Consider the following 17,293-nt stretch of genomic DNA (forward strand, 5'->3'; position numbering starts at 1 on the left):
TTTTGATTTTTATTAGGATTCATGCTTAACTGACTACCATAAATCCAGTCATCAAATACTGCGTCTCCTCTAGACTCATCTCCAGATCAGCAAGTGCACCAACCTTCTTCGCCAATGTAGTAGGTATCATCCGCAAATAGAATAAAATCAGTACCCGGACCACTACGTACTAAACCTGGTTGTTGACTATTGCAACTCGCTACTTGAGCTCTACTATATGATTCCATTAATTTAACGCTAGAGTCTGAATATTCATAGTACTAGTTTTCTAGCAAGAGAAAGAGTTCTGAAGGAGACACCATAGAAGGTTTTGGTTAAATAACAAAAACTCACAATTTTTTAACTCAAAGTAATCTAGTTATTCGAGATTTTAAGGCTCTTTCAAATATTTTTGAAAAAATGGGCACAACTGATATGGGTCGATCGATAATTGGTTGCAAGGACCTTTCTTGTATACAGGCACAACTCTGAGATTTTGAGCACACTGGGATAATTTGACTCTTGAATACACATGTTAAGAAGTTTAACTAAAGGGTCCACAATACTACTCACAATATGTTTAATTCGTGGGGCATTCATACCATAAAAGTCCCGACTATTTTTGTTCATTTAAGATTTAATGAGGTCCCGTAGTTCAACAATAGTTATTTCCTTAAACATAAAATGTGGTGTATGGTGATTTCAACATTTAGTAGGGATCAACTTCAAGTAATAAATTTATGTTATATCAAAAACAAAATATTTAAAAAGGAGAATTAAATTAAATCACTAATAGTGATTAATTTCTTCTAATATTTTTTTAAGAAAATATAACTTAATTCTTAACTTCTTTTCATAAAAATCTATTCTAAAGTTTGGTTGTAAAAAGTATGCATAAACACCGATTATATAACAGCCTTCTTTAAGTTTTAATTTCTGCGTCAACCGATTGTTAAATTTTAACCTTATTTTAGTATACAGTTTTTTTTCTAATAAATCTTACGCAAATAACACACCATTTGAAAAACATATTTATTTTGCCTGAAACAATAAATACTAAAAAAATAATTAAAAATCTTACCAGCTAGCATAAGCAAAAATATCACAAAAAAAGTTTCAAAACTTAATTACCATTTCCATTTGTCTACCCTCGACTTCTTTAGGGCATCTAACGCTTCAGACGCTTTTTCATCTGCTAGAGTCCTATCCTTAAGAGTCTGCCTCTTCTTACCCCCATTTAATACAGAATCATGCTCCAATACGTCCGAAACCCCCTTTCTTGTTAACAGATGCTCCAAAATATAATCATCTGAGCTTTTGGTTGACAGTTTTGCTTTTTTACACGAATATTTCTTAGTTTCACGTTTTACAAGTCCTTCTACTTGTTCACCATCAATGTTACCAGAAGTATCAACTGACAATTCTTTACGTTTGCGTTTGTTTGGAATGCTATTGGATTTCATTTCATTGATTACTTTGCATTTTATTTCGCCATGAACCATTTTATGGTAAAGCTTGGCCATTTTAGAACTCCGTTCTAAGGCTTCATCAAAGCTTGCCTCTGTCACTTTATTATCGATTTGGTTAATTTGATCATTTTCCTCCTGTAAAGCTTTTTTTCTGTTATACTCCATCAGTTCGGGCGCAGTTAATTTCTTTAATTTCTGTTTCAATTCTAATCGCTTTTGTCTATTCTCTTCTAATTCTTGTTCGTATGCATTCTTCTTCACAACTAAATCTTCTTTTGTTATACTTTTGGCTATTTTTTGAGCTAAATCCGTCATCTCTTTTACCTTACCCTCAGAAAAATGTATCTTTCCCTTTTCGTTAATTTTCTTCTGTATCCTAACTCGAGATTCTGTAAAGATATTGGCCGTCTCCGATTTTGTTGACTCTGGCAATGAAAATAAGTCAAATAAATCTGAAGATTTAAAAAATTTATTAGTTGTAGGATCTATAAGAACCTTATTGCTTAACAGCTGCTTCCACACTTGCCTTTGGTACATTTTTTCCTCAACAGTACCTGCACAAACTAACCTGTAAATAGTTACAGATTTTTCTTGCCCTATTCTCCAGGCCCTTTCTCTTGCTTGCATATCTGTAGCTGGATTCCAATCTGGGTCATATATTATTACCCTGTTGGCCCCAGTTAAGTTTACTCCCAATCCACCTACTCTAGTTGTCAACAAAAATACATCATAAGAGGGATTTTGGTTGAATTTTTCTATCATGCTATGCCTGGATGATATATTAGTTGCACCATCCATTTTTAAGTACTTATACCCATGGTTATCTAGAAAGCGTTCAAAAATGTTTAACATGGCCCTGCCTTGTGAAAAGAGCAATGTCCTATGTCCCTGTTTTTTCCAAATTTTTAACAAAGCTGAGACTACAACCATTTTTCCAGAGTTTTTGTAATTAGAGTCTTCATTTGGTCTATCGTCATTTAAAAACAAATCAGGATGATTACAGATTTTTCTTAAAGCAGTAATGGCCATCAACATATTGGCCCTTAAAAAATTATCACTCCTCCACTGCTTGACCCCCCTGCCAAGTATATTATTCACCTGTTCGCTCATCAAATAGTCCTTATACAAATCTCTCTGTTGTTCAGTAAGTGAACAAAATAGCACCTGCTCACTTTTGTAAGGTAAATGTATATCGTCCCTAACTTCACTTTTCATTCGCCTGAGCAAAAACGGACTAATAACATTTTTTAACGTTGAAGCTACGGATAAAGCAGTAGCTTCTTGTATTGGGGTGGCATTGGTAAATCCTCCATGCAAAATAGGATTGGCAAAATATTCAGTAAAAATTTGTAAATTTCCAAGCATTCCTGGATTGGTGAAATCAAATAAGCTCCATAATTCAGTTAAATTATTTTGCATAGGGCTTCCGGTGAGCAAAATTCTATAAGGAGTCCTAAAAAAAATATTATTTACTTTTAGCACATATTTATATTCAAAAAGGAATTAAATATGTCACAACAATTTTGCACAATATTTATTTCTTTAAGAGTAAGATCCAATACATGCCCAACTTAGATTCTAGTAACAAATGGTGATAATTTTGAACAATTTCTGTAAAAAATCTAGGGCTAAAAAAGGGCTCTAGCGTCCTTAAAATTTTTTGAATATATTTTGAAATCAACTTCTTCAGATATATTTTTTTTTGCACAGGAGGATTCATCGTGAGTTGAACGTTAATTTATATTTAGGTTTAATCATCGAAGAGAAATAACTATGAGGTTCGTATTAGTTTTGAAAATATTGACAGGATTGCCAGCTACTAAAAAAAACGGGTTCAATATAGGAAAAACAACTGAACTGACTGCGCTACACTGGCGCAATCATTTCTTCAGCTATTTAAAGATGGGTCCAACCCAAAGGATCTCATTTACAAATATGTTTAGCAGAAAAAAAATTATACTTATGAAAGACTCGCGGAGGCTAGTGAAGTATGAATCAAATCATAGGGGCAATTGCTTCAAATGAACAGAAGTGCTTCATAAGTTATAAAAATTTGAAATAGCTGACCAAAAAAAATATATTTATTATCTACTTGTGATTATTGTATTGATATTTTTAATTTAAGTAATTCAATGCATGATTTCAATCATATAGAAAGATTTTTATAGTCTATATAATAAGTATTAAATCTAAGTTCCTATAAACCAAATTTGACATAACCGCGGTATATGAAATTCATCGAATTTGTAAATAATAAAATTTTTATTAAGTATCTGGGTACAAAAATAAAAAAGGTCTATCTTATATGTTAAGTGTGTATTATGTATTATAGTGAATGTGTTATGACAGTGAAATTGAAATTCAAAACAGTTTTATTACCACTTAGAAATATAAAAAATTATACCATAGGTAATGAGTTTACCAGGGCAATTCTAAAAAAAAAAATTTGGTGCCATTACATGTCCATACTTATATGGCACCTTCATTTTTCATAAATATCCTGAAAGACTTTATTAGAACTAAATAAATTAATTATTGGTCTTAAATATAAGTAAAAAGTTTAAAATGGGGAATTTATTTTTTGGGGATAATAAAGAAAATATTGGAATATTTAAATATTTTTGCAGTCAAATTAATAAACAGACAACAATTAAGAGAAGGCAGTGGTGGCTGCTACCAGGAGGTACAAGCCCTCTTTTTTTTAAATAAAATAAAAGTAGAAATATTAAATTTACTAAAAATTAAAAATAGCCCACCATCCTTTGCAGGAGAAGTTCAAATTAAAAAGTTAGTTCAACCTACAAGTAAAATCAACGGTTTTACAAAAATATACAACAATCTGATATAAATAATCTGATTTTGTAGTTTTTGTTTTTTAAATACTTTCTTCTACATTCGGTTTCATTTAGCTTGATAATGGAAGTATTGAGACAGATGAATTCTACTTAGTGCAAAGCCAGAGTTTTTAAGAGGAACCGAAAGCTCCAAATTTTTTTGAATGACTTTTGGTCAATAATTTAAGTGCTTTTTTACCACATTCACACCCATCCTCTTCTATCCTTCATACCCATCATCCTACAAATAGTATATTGTACAATTATAATATATATATAATGGTTTTTATACAATTTCTGTAATAGAAACCATTATATATATTTTTTCTTCATAATTCCCTTCTTTTCTAGATAATATTAATAATGTTAGCATATAGTGAGCCAATGATTTTAAATGATTTTGATTTTCGTTATGGTTTTGCTCATTTTCAATTAGTTATTTTGTTCTGTCCAAGGTATTGTGCTTTGTAAGGTCGATCAAAACACAGACAGATCCTAGAGATTGTAGAAACAATGACAAGTAGAAATTAAATTAATTGTTAAATCAGATTAATATGAATCGTTTAAAATTCAAGTAACATATACTGTGTGTTAAAACAGTCTCAGACCCCCTTTTCACGAATTATTTGTGAATGCTATTTTATCAAAAAGTATCCCAAATAAAAATTAAAGATCTCTTTCAGGTCTACATTAGAAAGATAACTTTGAACCAATAGAAATAATCAAAAAAGTGTAGAAATACTACAACATTTTGTTGAAGACGCAAATTTATCATTACGCCAAGTTGCCAATCAATAATTTATTAATGCTAACAGACTCTTATTTTATATTGCTTGAAAATGTCCTTAACCGCAATAAATTTAATCCATATAAAATCACCTTAGCACAGAAATTATTTCAAGTCGATTTTGACTGCCACTTTTGGAATGAATTTTGTGATTTCATCATGCGAAATTGTGAAGAAAATCGATTTTTTAAAAACATTGTTTTTTTCTGATGAATCAACAGTTGATGATGAACGGACATAATTGATCAAATGTGCAATAATGATCAGATAAAAATTTGCACTGGATGGGTGAAACACATACTCTGTGTCTCAAAAAGGTAAATGTTTGAGCAGGTATATTTGGTAATAGATAATAGGTCCATTTTTTACTGAGGATAATCTAAATTCCACCTGATATTTGCTTGAAAATCAGATACCACCAGAAATAAGGAGACATGCTAATGCTAATTTTCATTAAATATGGTTTCAACAAGATGACTGCCTCCCCTTCTCATTTTGAAGTTAATGTAAGAAGATTCTTAGGTATGACTTTTCCAAATCGTTGTTTTGGCAGAAGAGGTGATATTGAGTGGTCAGCAAGACAGCCTGATCTTACACCCTTTGACACTAATGACTTTGACCCCACCCTTAAGACTATTTTCTCTAGCAAATGCTTTTTACTACAATTTGGTACAATGTCAAACCATTCAAGGAGGCTATTTTTAACATTTAATCAAATAGGTTTCTTATAAATAATTTTTTATTACTTATATTATAAATACTTTTTTTGTATAGTGTCTTTTGTTATGGGTTAATATTTGCATGTATTATTTAAATTTTACATAACCCATTGTATTTTTTAATGCATTATATCTTTTGATTTTACCTAACATCAGGTAGAGCATATCTTACATGAAGTTGTGTTAAAATTTTGTGTAGAATTAGAAAATGCATAAAATATACCATTCTAAATGGTAAAAAGGGTAACTTTGGTCTCTACTACTGTTGTGATGCTTCCTGTATATGCAAAGTTAACATCCTAATGTAGATCTGAAAGTGATCTATTATTTTTATTCGGGACAGTTTCTAGTAAAAGCATGCATTCACAAATTATTAAGGGAATCCAAGACTTTTTTTAACACATTGTATATAAGTAATATGTTTGTTCATTCACTTTTAGTAGATTTTTCTAAATTAGAATTAAAAATACACAGTAGTGAACAAGAGTGCAAACATTTTATAAACTTAATCATAATAATATTTTCTTATATACTAAATACTGAACAAACATAAGTAGTTAATTTAGTGTGACAGTTTTAACTACCTATATGTTAAAACTTTCTATGACAAATTTTTTATCCAAAAATAATTAACAAAAGTACATATAAACAAAAAAATCTATTTATATTAACTAAAATCATGGATTTTTTTATGTTCCTTTTTCTATTTCAGTTTTCTAAGCCCTAGAAATATTACTTATTGGATTTTAAAAAAAGTAATTAAGCAGATAATATGAAATATAACCATTAGTATTGTAAGCATCAAAATACCACAACTCTATAAAAATTGGTTAAAAATAATAAAACTGATGAAAGTAAGTATATTATTTAAAATAATAGTAGATACTTTTTGAAATTTAAAACCATATAGAAAAAGTAAAAAAATTTTTTAATTAAACTTATCTTAGAAATATGAAATAGAAAATGTCAGTGCATGAGGTGTTCCAAGAAAACAATTTAATAGTACAGTGAAATTAATAAGATCATAGATAAGGAAGTGCTTTTAAGGTTTTATACAAAGGTGGCAACTTTTTCATCACACTGAGTCAGACATTTGTCAAAAGAATAAGTTTTAATCTTCAAACCAACATAAATACAATTTTAACAAACTCACCTTATTTCTTTAATGGCAACAGTCACTTTTGCTGCAGGATTTCTTATCTTATGACCTTCATCAAGAATTAAATAATGCCAGTGGTACTCACAAATGTGCGCCTTATATTTTAAAATACCAGCATAAGTTGTTACTAGAATACACTTCTCCTTATGTGCTTTCGTGATTAGGTTAGGCATGTATCCTTGAAAGGTGCCCGACTGATGTAAAATTACTATTCGGAATTCTGGGGCCCAAACATGAAACTGTTCTACCCACTGATGTATTATTGTTGCTGGGCAAACAATTATACTAGGACCTAGTCCTGTAAAGTGCCCATATTTTGAAATGATACTAGAGTATTGTAAACCATGCAGAAATACTATGGTTTCAACAGTTTTTCCTAGCCCCATTTCGTCTCCCAAAAGACCTCCTGTTAATCTCTGATAAAGCTCCCATAGCCAATAAACTGCTTCCTTCTGATATTCATACAGCTTCTCCCACACATCTTTAGGCACTTTAAGGCCTCCTTTCAGTTTTATATAATCTTTTTTATTTTTATTGGTCTGCACTGCTAGACTTTGCATTTCAGTTTCAAGCCTTTTATAGTATAAATCCAAGCGAGCCTTATAGTTTTTATCAAGCGCATCATCACTGCTGGTAATACCTTTTTTTTTTGCTCTTTGTCGTTGACGTTTTTTTGATTTTTTGTGAATCTTAATATATTTAATTGGATCAGGTTGATAGTCATCATCAGTTCCTTCTACTTCATCTGGAATGTAATCAGAATCTTCTGGTGATATTTCATCATCTGAGAGTGACTTGTTGTTAACCACATTTTTGGAAAAATTATGTTCCAAATTGGACTCGTAAAAAGCTAGATTACCAACAGTGGTTTGATCAAGAGTGCTTTGTTGTTTTGTCTTATTTTCTTCAACAAATATTTCCAATTCCTTTAAGGCTTGATTTTCAAGGCTTTCCTGGGCTACTCCCCAAATTTCAATGCCCTTAGAGGCCAGGGCTTTGATGTCATCTTGGTCCACCTATTTTAAAGGAATTTGTTTGAAAATAGATTAAGTTAAAGAAGTGCAAATTCTATAGTGTAAAATTTACCTCAGTTGATTTTTTGATTATTTCCATTAGGTACAAAAATATAATAGCAAATACTAGTTTGGCTTTAAATTAAGTAGTTTCTAATTAAGTACAAGACTTTTAGTAAAAATTAGGAATTTGGATAACACATTTGTCTTAAAATGTTACACACAAGAAGTAATAGAACTGGGGGCTTACGATATACTGGTTGCATATCGATTATCGCGACATCCCCTACTATTGTTATTGAGCCAATAACGTTAGTAGAGAAACGTTAATGTCGCGCTAAGAAGATTGAAAGGAGGAGAGATATCTCCCAGGGATGGACAAAACCGGTTTTTTCATATCGAATAACCGATTATTAACCGGTTATTCTTGTCTTTAGGTTAAACCTGATAACCGACTAATTGAAGCAATAACCGAAAACCAGTTATTTTGTATTCCGAATTAGAAAAATTTATTTAAGGGTACCGATTATTGAATATTGAATAAGTTGTAGAGATGTGACGATGGAACTGGACCTGTTCTTTCGGAATAGGTATCAGCTGGCTATTCCTTGTACCAATTACAAGAAATTAGGCGCAATTCACACAGAACGGGGGCATATGGGGGTGGCGTGGGACTGGCGTGGTAGACGCATGTGCCACTTACATGTTCGCTTTTGGGGCAATACAGATACAAATGGCGTGGCACAGGCATGATAAGTCACGCCACCGCCACGTCACTTCGACGCCACGAGGGGCCTACACTAGTGGTAAATGCCATATACCAAACAGCGGTTTATATTGCTTCTTTTCGTCTATTTGGTAAAATGCGGGATGATTATTTATTTAATACCGAGTTCTGTAAAGATGTGCAACAGTATGCAGTTCTATACGACTATAGAAGGTCGGATTACTACAATAGAAGTGCACAAAATCAAGCATGGGAAAAATTTTAAATAAATTCAATCAAAAAGGTAAGTATGTACTTGTTTATTAACAAAAGATGTTTAAACTCATGTTTACATTATAAATTATACTTTTGTTTCAGTAAACGAGTGTCAAGACCGCTGTAAACACACGCACAAGTAACCGCTGGAAAAACATACGAGGAAGCTACTCAAAATATAAAGCCAAATTAAAAACAAAATCAGGACAAGGAACAAAACGAGTCAAAGAATATTATATTAATATAAGACAAGTCCAATGCTGATGTACTCTCACCTTATAACATTCTATCCAGTCGTTTCTCTCGGTCACCTGTACCATCTTCCAGTACGTCTATCGATGATCAACCGACAGCAATGAGAGCACCTAAAACACTACTACAGAAAGAAAATGATTTTAGAAAAAAAAGAAGTTAGCAGCCTCAACCGTTATTAATGAGGTCAACCAGCATGATTTCCAGTACTTTGAAAAAAAAACAACAATTGCTGAAGACCCAAAACAGCACGAAAACGAATGCCACAATCGATCCTCCTGACTCAGACCTGGCGTTTTTAAGTCCATGAATTCTGTTCAGAAGCGGCGTTTCAAAATTGGAATTTTGAATTTAGCAAATACTATCCTCAACCATTCCTGAAGCCTCTACTATCCCAATGGATAGTTCTCAATCTTGGATTGAAGATTCGGTAAATAGAAATCTAGATTCAGTACCGCACAGGTACACGGATAGATTTCATTTGAGTAAATTTATACATTACAATAATTAATATTAGGGTAACATTATCGTTATTTTTTTTAGATTAAACAGAAATAAATTCACTTAAATATATTTTCTTCAACTTACCTCAGCGTTATTAACAACCTTTCCTCTGGACTGACAATTCTCTCCAATTTGTAGATTTCTTCTCAATATTAACCCTTACTAAAGCTAGTATTTTATAAAAACATTGAACAGACATGCGATAGAAACTTTCAAAACATTCAGGGTACATATTGAGCTCCTACATAACATTAAACGAATCACCAGTTTTTTCTTTATCCAACCACAAGGGATGTATTCAGTAACTCATTTGCCTTTGAATGTTAGCTAAATTTACAAGGTTCAACATATCTTGATCATTTTCGTCATCCGAAAGCATTGTACTTTACTACACAGTCATGTACGTAACAAATAAATGACAATAATCACATTGAATCCCTTTCTATGTGAATTGTGCGCGCCACGTCCGCTCCATTCCAGCTCCATGCCAGTCCCACGCCACCGCCATACGCCCGTTCTGTGTGAATTGCACCTTAGATGAACCTGTTCCGAGTGCACCTCTCCGTGTTCATATAATAATGATGGCTTTGATAAATCGATACACGATTCCGAAAGTTATACTGTTCCAATTCAGTAGCGCATTGGAACTGTAACTATGTAATATGTATTGCGGTCGTTCTCTTGAATAAGCCTGGCCAGGTTGTTATATAAATAAAAATAATAGTACATTTATATCTATTTTAAATTTATAATGTTGGGCATACGCAGAAAAGCTAAAAGAAGTTATTTATTTAAAATATGTTTATTTGAACACCAAATTTTAAATGAGGTTTATAATTGTCATAATAAAATCTTAAAATATTGATTGCCGAATCAATATGAATTAAAACGAAATGTAAAACTAGATATTAATATATCTAGTTTTTTATATCATTTTTCTATTTTATTAATATAAAATATACTACAAGAAAAACAAGGATATTCTAAAAAAAATGTGTAAAAATAAAAATATACATAACAAATATTGTAGAAACTTAATAGCTCTATCTTTGGTTAAATAAAAATCAGTTTTAACACATTAAAGCTAAATAAAGACAAATTTTGAGATATAGGTATATGAACGTTTCTATTTACAAAATTTTGCATTAAAGTTGAAAAATAATAATTTTTAGACATTTTTTGATTTAAGGCGACGTCGACAGTTACTTAATATTTGGCCTGCCTTCGAAAATAAACTTTCGCATGGTACTGAGGTCGCTACAGCACCTAGTTTTTCTCTGGCCAGTGCACTTAAATTAGGATACATATATGCATGTTCCCTCCACCACTGCAATGGGTCCTTTATCCTATCTAAAATGGTGTCTTCCATGTATCTCTAAAATCTAAAATCGCCCTAGAGGTAGAATTTTTAGTAGGTATTCCAGTTTCATTTTGGGAAGTAATTTTATCAAAAGTAAACCATACTGACAATGTTGTTTTTTTTTGTATATTTTGTTCTGCATTACTGGTGGATGGTGAGATTTCAGATATTTTTACTAGGTCTTTTTTAAAAACGTTATCGCTAAATTCTTGTACTACATTCTTTTTTACCCTTTCTAACACATCAGGATTCTTAAAGGACAGAGGCAAGCGTGGATCTAAATATGTGGTAACTGCTATATTCCACGTTTCCGAATCGGTTTCGAATTCCATGCTGCACTTTTTTTATTATCGTCTTGGAAGTTGTGGACATTTCAATTTTACAAAGTTCACTGCATACATCTAAAAGACCATTTGTAAGAACTATAACTAAAGAAGCTACAAGATATTGTTGTCCACTTATAACTTTAGTTGCATCCTCAAATGGCTCCAGGATTTCTTTTAATTCTTTTAGCATGACCCATTCATTTAATGTAAGTTGTGGCAGGACTGTGTCTAGTAGAGCTATAGTATGTGGAGTTCCACCGTATTACAACATCTTAAAGGATGTTTTTAGGGGTTTTTATGCCAATATTCTCTTGAAAAGTTTTTAATTTTAAGGTTGCTTTTGAGCTTCTTTTAAAATGTGAAACGACGGTTTTCACTTTTTCGAGAATTCCTGCTACCGCTACCTCGCTGAGCGAATCGCGTACGATCAAATTTAAGGTATGAGCATAACATCCAAAAAATTTCCATCCTAGATCATTCGTAATGGCACATTTTACATTAGTCGCATTATCAGATATTGCTAATATTATCTTTTTTTCAACGCCCCATTCCTGTGTAATCGTTTTTAATTCCCCAGCTAGGTTGGCACTTTTATGGGAGTCATGGAATATGGCACATTTTAAGAGCATTGTCTGAAGAATAACATGTTCATTAATAAAGTGAATTGTTACTGCCATATAGCTCTCGTTATTTGCAGAAATCCAACAATCGGTTGTCACCGAAACTGCTTTTATATCTTTAACTCGCTTTCTGCATTCCACCACACATTGTTCATAGCAACTTGGCACTAACGTTCGGGAAATCACCTGCCTACTTGGTAGTTGATAAGAGGGATTAAGAGCCTGCGTGTATTGTCGAAACCCTTCATCCTCAACTATACTAAATGATTGAAAATCTTTATAAAATAATTTCAGTAGCAGATCGTGAATTTTTTTTTGGAAGCTGCATTGATCTTTTTGGGCACAAATGAGGAAATGTTAGACTGACATGCGATAGTTTTTTGGTTTCTAGTAGGTTTCGGTATTTGGTACACGGTCATACTGGAGATAGACGCAGTTAGTGTTGCATCCGACACCAAATAAACCTTTAAAAAAAATATACTGATAGCAAAAAAGTAAAAAATCATATATGTCAAAAGATTTTTAAAATGGCATGTAAATTATTTTTAAAGAAATACTTAAAATAAATACAATAAAATTCCTTTAATGCAAGTAAGTTTTATAATTAATTATAAATTATAATTATTTAACTTTTATAAAAAAAAATACCTGCACCAAATATTTATTTTGAAATAAATTAAATAATGCAATTAGATAAAGATATTTTAAAAGAATAGTTTTTATTGTTTTTATGTACCTATTTGCTATATAATCAAGACTTACCTGCCGTTTTAATGTGGTCGCCATATCATTATCTTCTTTTATATCAACATCATTTTTATTTTGTACATTGAGTTGTATTGTCCTTGTTATTATTACACTTTTGTGTATTTTCTTGAAAAAGTTCCACAGTTGGATGTTATCTAATCATGTGTTTTTTAAGTTTGACACGGTGGTCTTATAAGACATAGCATGTTTAGTGCCATCTGTGATAGAAAAAAACTCCCAAACCGCACTGCTTTTTCTATTCATATTTATTATTAACTATCTTACTAAACTAATACTAGGTAGTAACAACAAGAAGTCAAGAAATGGGTCTCTTCGGAGCGATAGCAAAGAACAAAGTGCCGCAAAAATTCAAAAACCTGTGGTCTCAGTCGGCCCGCCCCGTTACCGGTTATAATTTATTTGTTTTGAAGTAGCTAGAGCTGTAATAGGTTTTTGGAATAGGTACATATGTGGAATTGTTACAGGTCGGAACAGGTACATTGAAAATGTACTGTTCTAATATGTATTAATATGTAGTAAATGTTACATATCAGGTGGTGGGACTACTAATTTAAAAAATCATTTACTGCATAAGCATTCCTAAGTAAAATCTATATTGTTGTGACGAATTCATAATGAGTTACTTATTATATTGGGTATTACGTCACTTATAGCAAAAAACAATTTAGAAATTTTTATCTCACACGCTCAAAAATAGAAAAGAAGAAGAAAATAGACTTATTCATGTATTTAAAAGAAATATGAACTTAAATCTGTAACGATACCGTTCGATAAACTTAATTTAATTTAAGTTCAATAAGTTTTAAATACAATAATTTACTTGAGGTATAATAGATTTTTTTATATACCTGAGCTGAGGTTCTGAGGGAGCTGAGGTTCAATCTATTAATCTCTGAGCTCGTTTCTTCTTTTCAATATCCTACCTAACTTTGTTATGAATATTACAATTAAAAAACGATAAAAAACAACAAGAAAACCTACTTTTTTTAAAAAATACCTAATTTGAACCAACGTTTCGGTTGTTATATCTACTACCGTTATCAAGGTAATTAAAGTAAAATTAAATTAAATTAAAAATAAAATATACTTATCTTTCAAATTTTCAGCTGCTATGTGGTATCATCAAAATTTCTTCCTAATAAACCATCAAATCATATAAAAAAAGTATATAAAGTATTTTCGAATTAGGAAGAAATTAATATTGAATATTTGTATTTTTTTTTAATAATTTTTCGGAATGTTTAAATTGGGAAATGATAGGATGGTTCTTTAATAATTCACTATTTTATTTAAAATAAATTTTTTCCGCGAAAATACGCACATTGTTTTGCGGGCTTGTAACCTTACTGACCTTGCGCAATGCAGGCCAAATTCATTGCCAGAAATTGGAAGGAAGTACGCGCAATAGTACCTACACACACTTGCAAGTAGGTTTTGTAAAACAGCTAACCGCTAAAGCCGCGTCCAGATCTGTACCACGTCGCGCAACCGTACCACGTCACGTACCACGATGCGAGCAGAAAACCCACGTACGCCGTACCGAACAACGCTTCGCAACCGTTTGTGCGATCCATTTTACTGATATTTTAATTTTTGTCAGTAGTTAATTTAGCATTCAAAATGGATGTTGCTGCTGCTGCATATATTTATATTCATTACGCTTTATCAAGTAAAAAACCGAAACGGAAACAAAGGCGATGGTGGCAAACAGAAATTTATAGAAATAGACTGAAATATGGTGCGAATAATTTGCTTGCGGATTTAAAGATGCAAATACCGTACATAATGTTTCTCTAGGGGTATTTTTGTCTAAAAGAAACTCCATGCTCTTGAAATGAAGCCAGTTGCTTTCATAAATTTCATCTGTCCCTATATGAAAATAAAACATACCCAAATTATATTGCAAAATTAATATTTTAAAACATACCTTTTCCGGTTCCTACACTTTTTTTAATTTTTGCCCTCTCCCTTCGAAATGAGGAAAGCAAATTAGTAATTTTTTTTTAAATTTCATCCACCGTTGTATTTTACTTAGATATATGCTTTTCAGTCCACTCCATGACACCTGCCGATAGCCAAAATAATACTAAAATAAAGAAACAAATCGTGTCGTACGGTCTCGTCGTTCGTTTCCCGTCCAGACTTGCTTGGCGTCGTCGCGTACCAATCCTTTGATGTTTCGTCAGAAAACCGACTCACCCTGGATCGCGACGAGCGCCGAGCTGCAACACTTTTTAAGTTCGCGACGGCGTTCGTTTCGACGTCCAAATTGGTTCGCGACGTGGTACGGTTGCGCGACGTGGTACAGATCTGGAGCCTTATACATATTGACCGCCGGTGATTTTCCTGCAGTAATTATTTAACGAATTAAATTAAACTAATAATAACGACTTAAATTAAACTTTACCTAAAGTGTGAGTGTCTGATATGGAAGGAACGATGAATTGGTAGCGGTACCAAGCCCGACTTTAATAAAGCAAGGTAAGCCATTATGCATCACTAATGTGCGTTCGAACATTCATTGAAAAAACGAAGAACCATATTAAATCTCAATCTATCTCAAAAACCTAATACAGTCCACTAAATCAGAAGTCTGACGACGACATTTGATCCAATCGAGCCTAGATTGGTGTTTGTTTTAACAAAATAATAACTTAATAATAAATATTAAATTTATTTAATTTGCAAGACATTTTAGTCGCCATTTTTGGTAAAAATCAAACATTTCAACTAACCTCTTCCGTCTCTGTCTTTAGGTACAACGTACGTATATTTATTCTTTCTATTTACGATAAATAATAAATATTAATGTTATATCTAATTTCCCACAATAAATGTCACCTTCACAAAGTCACCCAGTCCTTGGTGCTCACCGGATCGGATAACACTTATCTAAACCAGATAAGTCACTTCCCAGATGCCGGATCAGCAGACACCCACACACACGATCAACCAAGATGCCTGTTCCCACTGAATCGGCATATTTTACATATAAATAGGATGACAAAAACCATTGTATAGAATTAATTAGATTAGACTCTTTAAGTTAAGTCACGATACTGTAATTTTTGAAACTTATAATTTTATATAATAAAAATATATTTTTTTAAAAGGTAATTTTAAAATCAGTGATATAACAATTGGCGCAGTCGATAGTAGGATCTGACAACGTTGCTAGAACACGAGCATTCTAACTAGTAACGGTGGATCCCTATCCTTTAACAGAAAAAGAACCATAAAAGAATCCCGAAGTCATAATTCTTCACGTCCTGACGTCCTCACTCACGGCGAACTACGGAAGGAACACCTGGTGAAGCCCCTGGTAGTTAAATCGACGTAGAGAACAAGACGATCAACTAGATGATTAGAATCGACTAGAATGAACTAGAATCCTTACTGTAAGTACAATATTGAATCATCACGTGTTTGTATTTCATTGTTTTTATAATTTTATTGATTGGAAGTTATTATTAGTATTTATTTATTTTTCAGAAAAAATATTAATTTTACACAAATAACAATACATTTATCTGTAATAACAAATAATTACTTTTACAATTATTTTTTTTATTAAGTTAAAACATTTACAAATTGCTTGTAATTTTATTTTATTTACTATCGATTTATTGATCACCATGACAGAAAACGATAATAATGCCGCGAATAATGCTGCAGAAATAGAACCATACAAACTATTAGAAATTTTCTCAATAATTCCTGACTTTGAAGGAGATCAAACATTTCTTAATGCTTGCGATTGTGCTTATAACATGTCCACCAGAAATCAGAAACATCTATTAGTAATTCACATCAAAAATAAATTACGCGGAAGAGCAGCACAGCTAATAAGCTCTAGAAACCCTTTATCATACTTAGAAATAAAGCATCTACTTAACTCTCATTTTGGTGATACTAGAGACCTATCCTCACTTATTCAGGACTTGCAACGCATTAAACAAATAACAAACGAATCTCCTTTAACATTCCTAAATCGTGTTCAGACCTTAAATGCAATAATGCATGCAAACATTCAGAAATCCAATATGTCAACTGACGAAAAACCAGCACAAATAACCCTAATCGAATCAATGGCACTCAGTACCTTACTAACAGGATTAGAACCCAGAATTGGTCATATCATTCGAGCAAGTAACCCAAGAGATCTTTTAGAAGCCCAGGTTCGCATAAGACGTGAACTTCAACTGTCTTACTTTGAAAATCAAAAAGCTGTTAAACCGAACCCTCCTAAACCAATAAACAAAAGACCTAGTCTTCAATCACCCAAATGTCATTCATGTGGCCGCATTGGTCATTACGCTAATGAATGTCGCTCACAACAACGACCAAATTATTTTCAAAATGGCAACAACAACAATTTCCAAAGGCCCCTCTTTAATAACAATCAGCCTAATCCTATCAACAAAATAGACTCAATGAACAAAGACCCCACTTTTCATCTTCTAACCCACAACCAAGTAATTTTCATCATCACGTCCTTCAGTAATACAAAGAAATCCAAAT

The 17,293-nt window shown here is 32.2% G+C and overlaps 1 protein-coding gene across 3 annotated transcripts in view; it reads right to left on the reverse strand.

The window, feature by feature from the left end:
- The window catches only part of LOC126734394 (DNA excision repair protein ERCC-6-like), a 30,037-nt gene extending 21,739 nt beyond the window's left edge, over positions 1–8,298 (reverse strand). Inside the window, exons 1-4 of one of the 3 annotated variants that reach the window (XM_050438006.1) lie at positions 8,034–8,292; positions 6,942–7,963; positions 1,975–2,901; positions 1,763–1,900 (exon numbers count right to left, since the gene is read on the reverse strand). In XM_050438006.1, coding sequence (XP_050293963.1) covers positions 1,891–1,900; positions 1,975–2,901; positions 6,942–7,963; positions 8,034–8,060 — 1,986 coding nt within the window. In that variant the 5' untranslated portion in view covers positions 8,061–8,292 and the 3' untranslated portion in view covers positions 1,763–1,890. Of the gene's footprint in view, positions 1–997; positions 2,902–6,941; positions 7,964–8,033 lie in introns of those variants that run through there. The other 2 variants (XM_050438005.1, XM_050438007.1) reach the window with 2 other exon arrangements.
- Between the last annotated feature and the right edge of the window lie 8,995 nt (positions 8,299–17,293).

This window comes from Anthonomus grandis, chromosome 3 (assembly GCF_022605725.1).
Source record: "Anthonomus grandis grandis chromosome 3, icAntGran1.3, whole genome shotgun sequence".
Taxonomy (NCBI): Eukaryota; Metazoa; Arthropoda; class Insecta; order Coleoptera; family Curculionidae; genus Anthonomus; species Anthonomus grandis.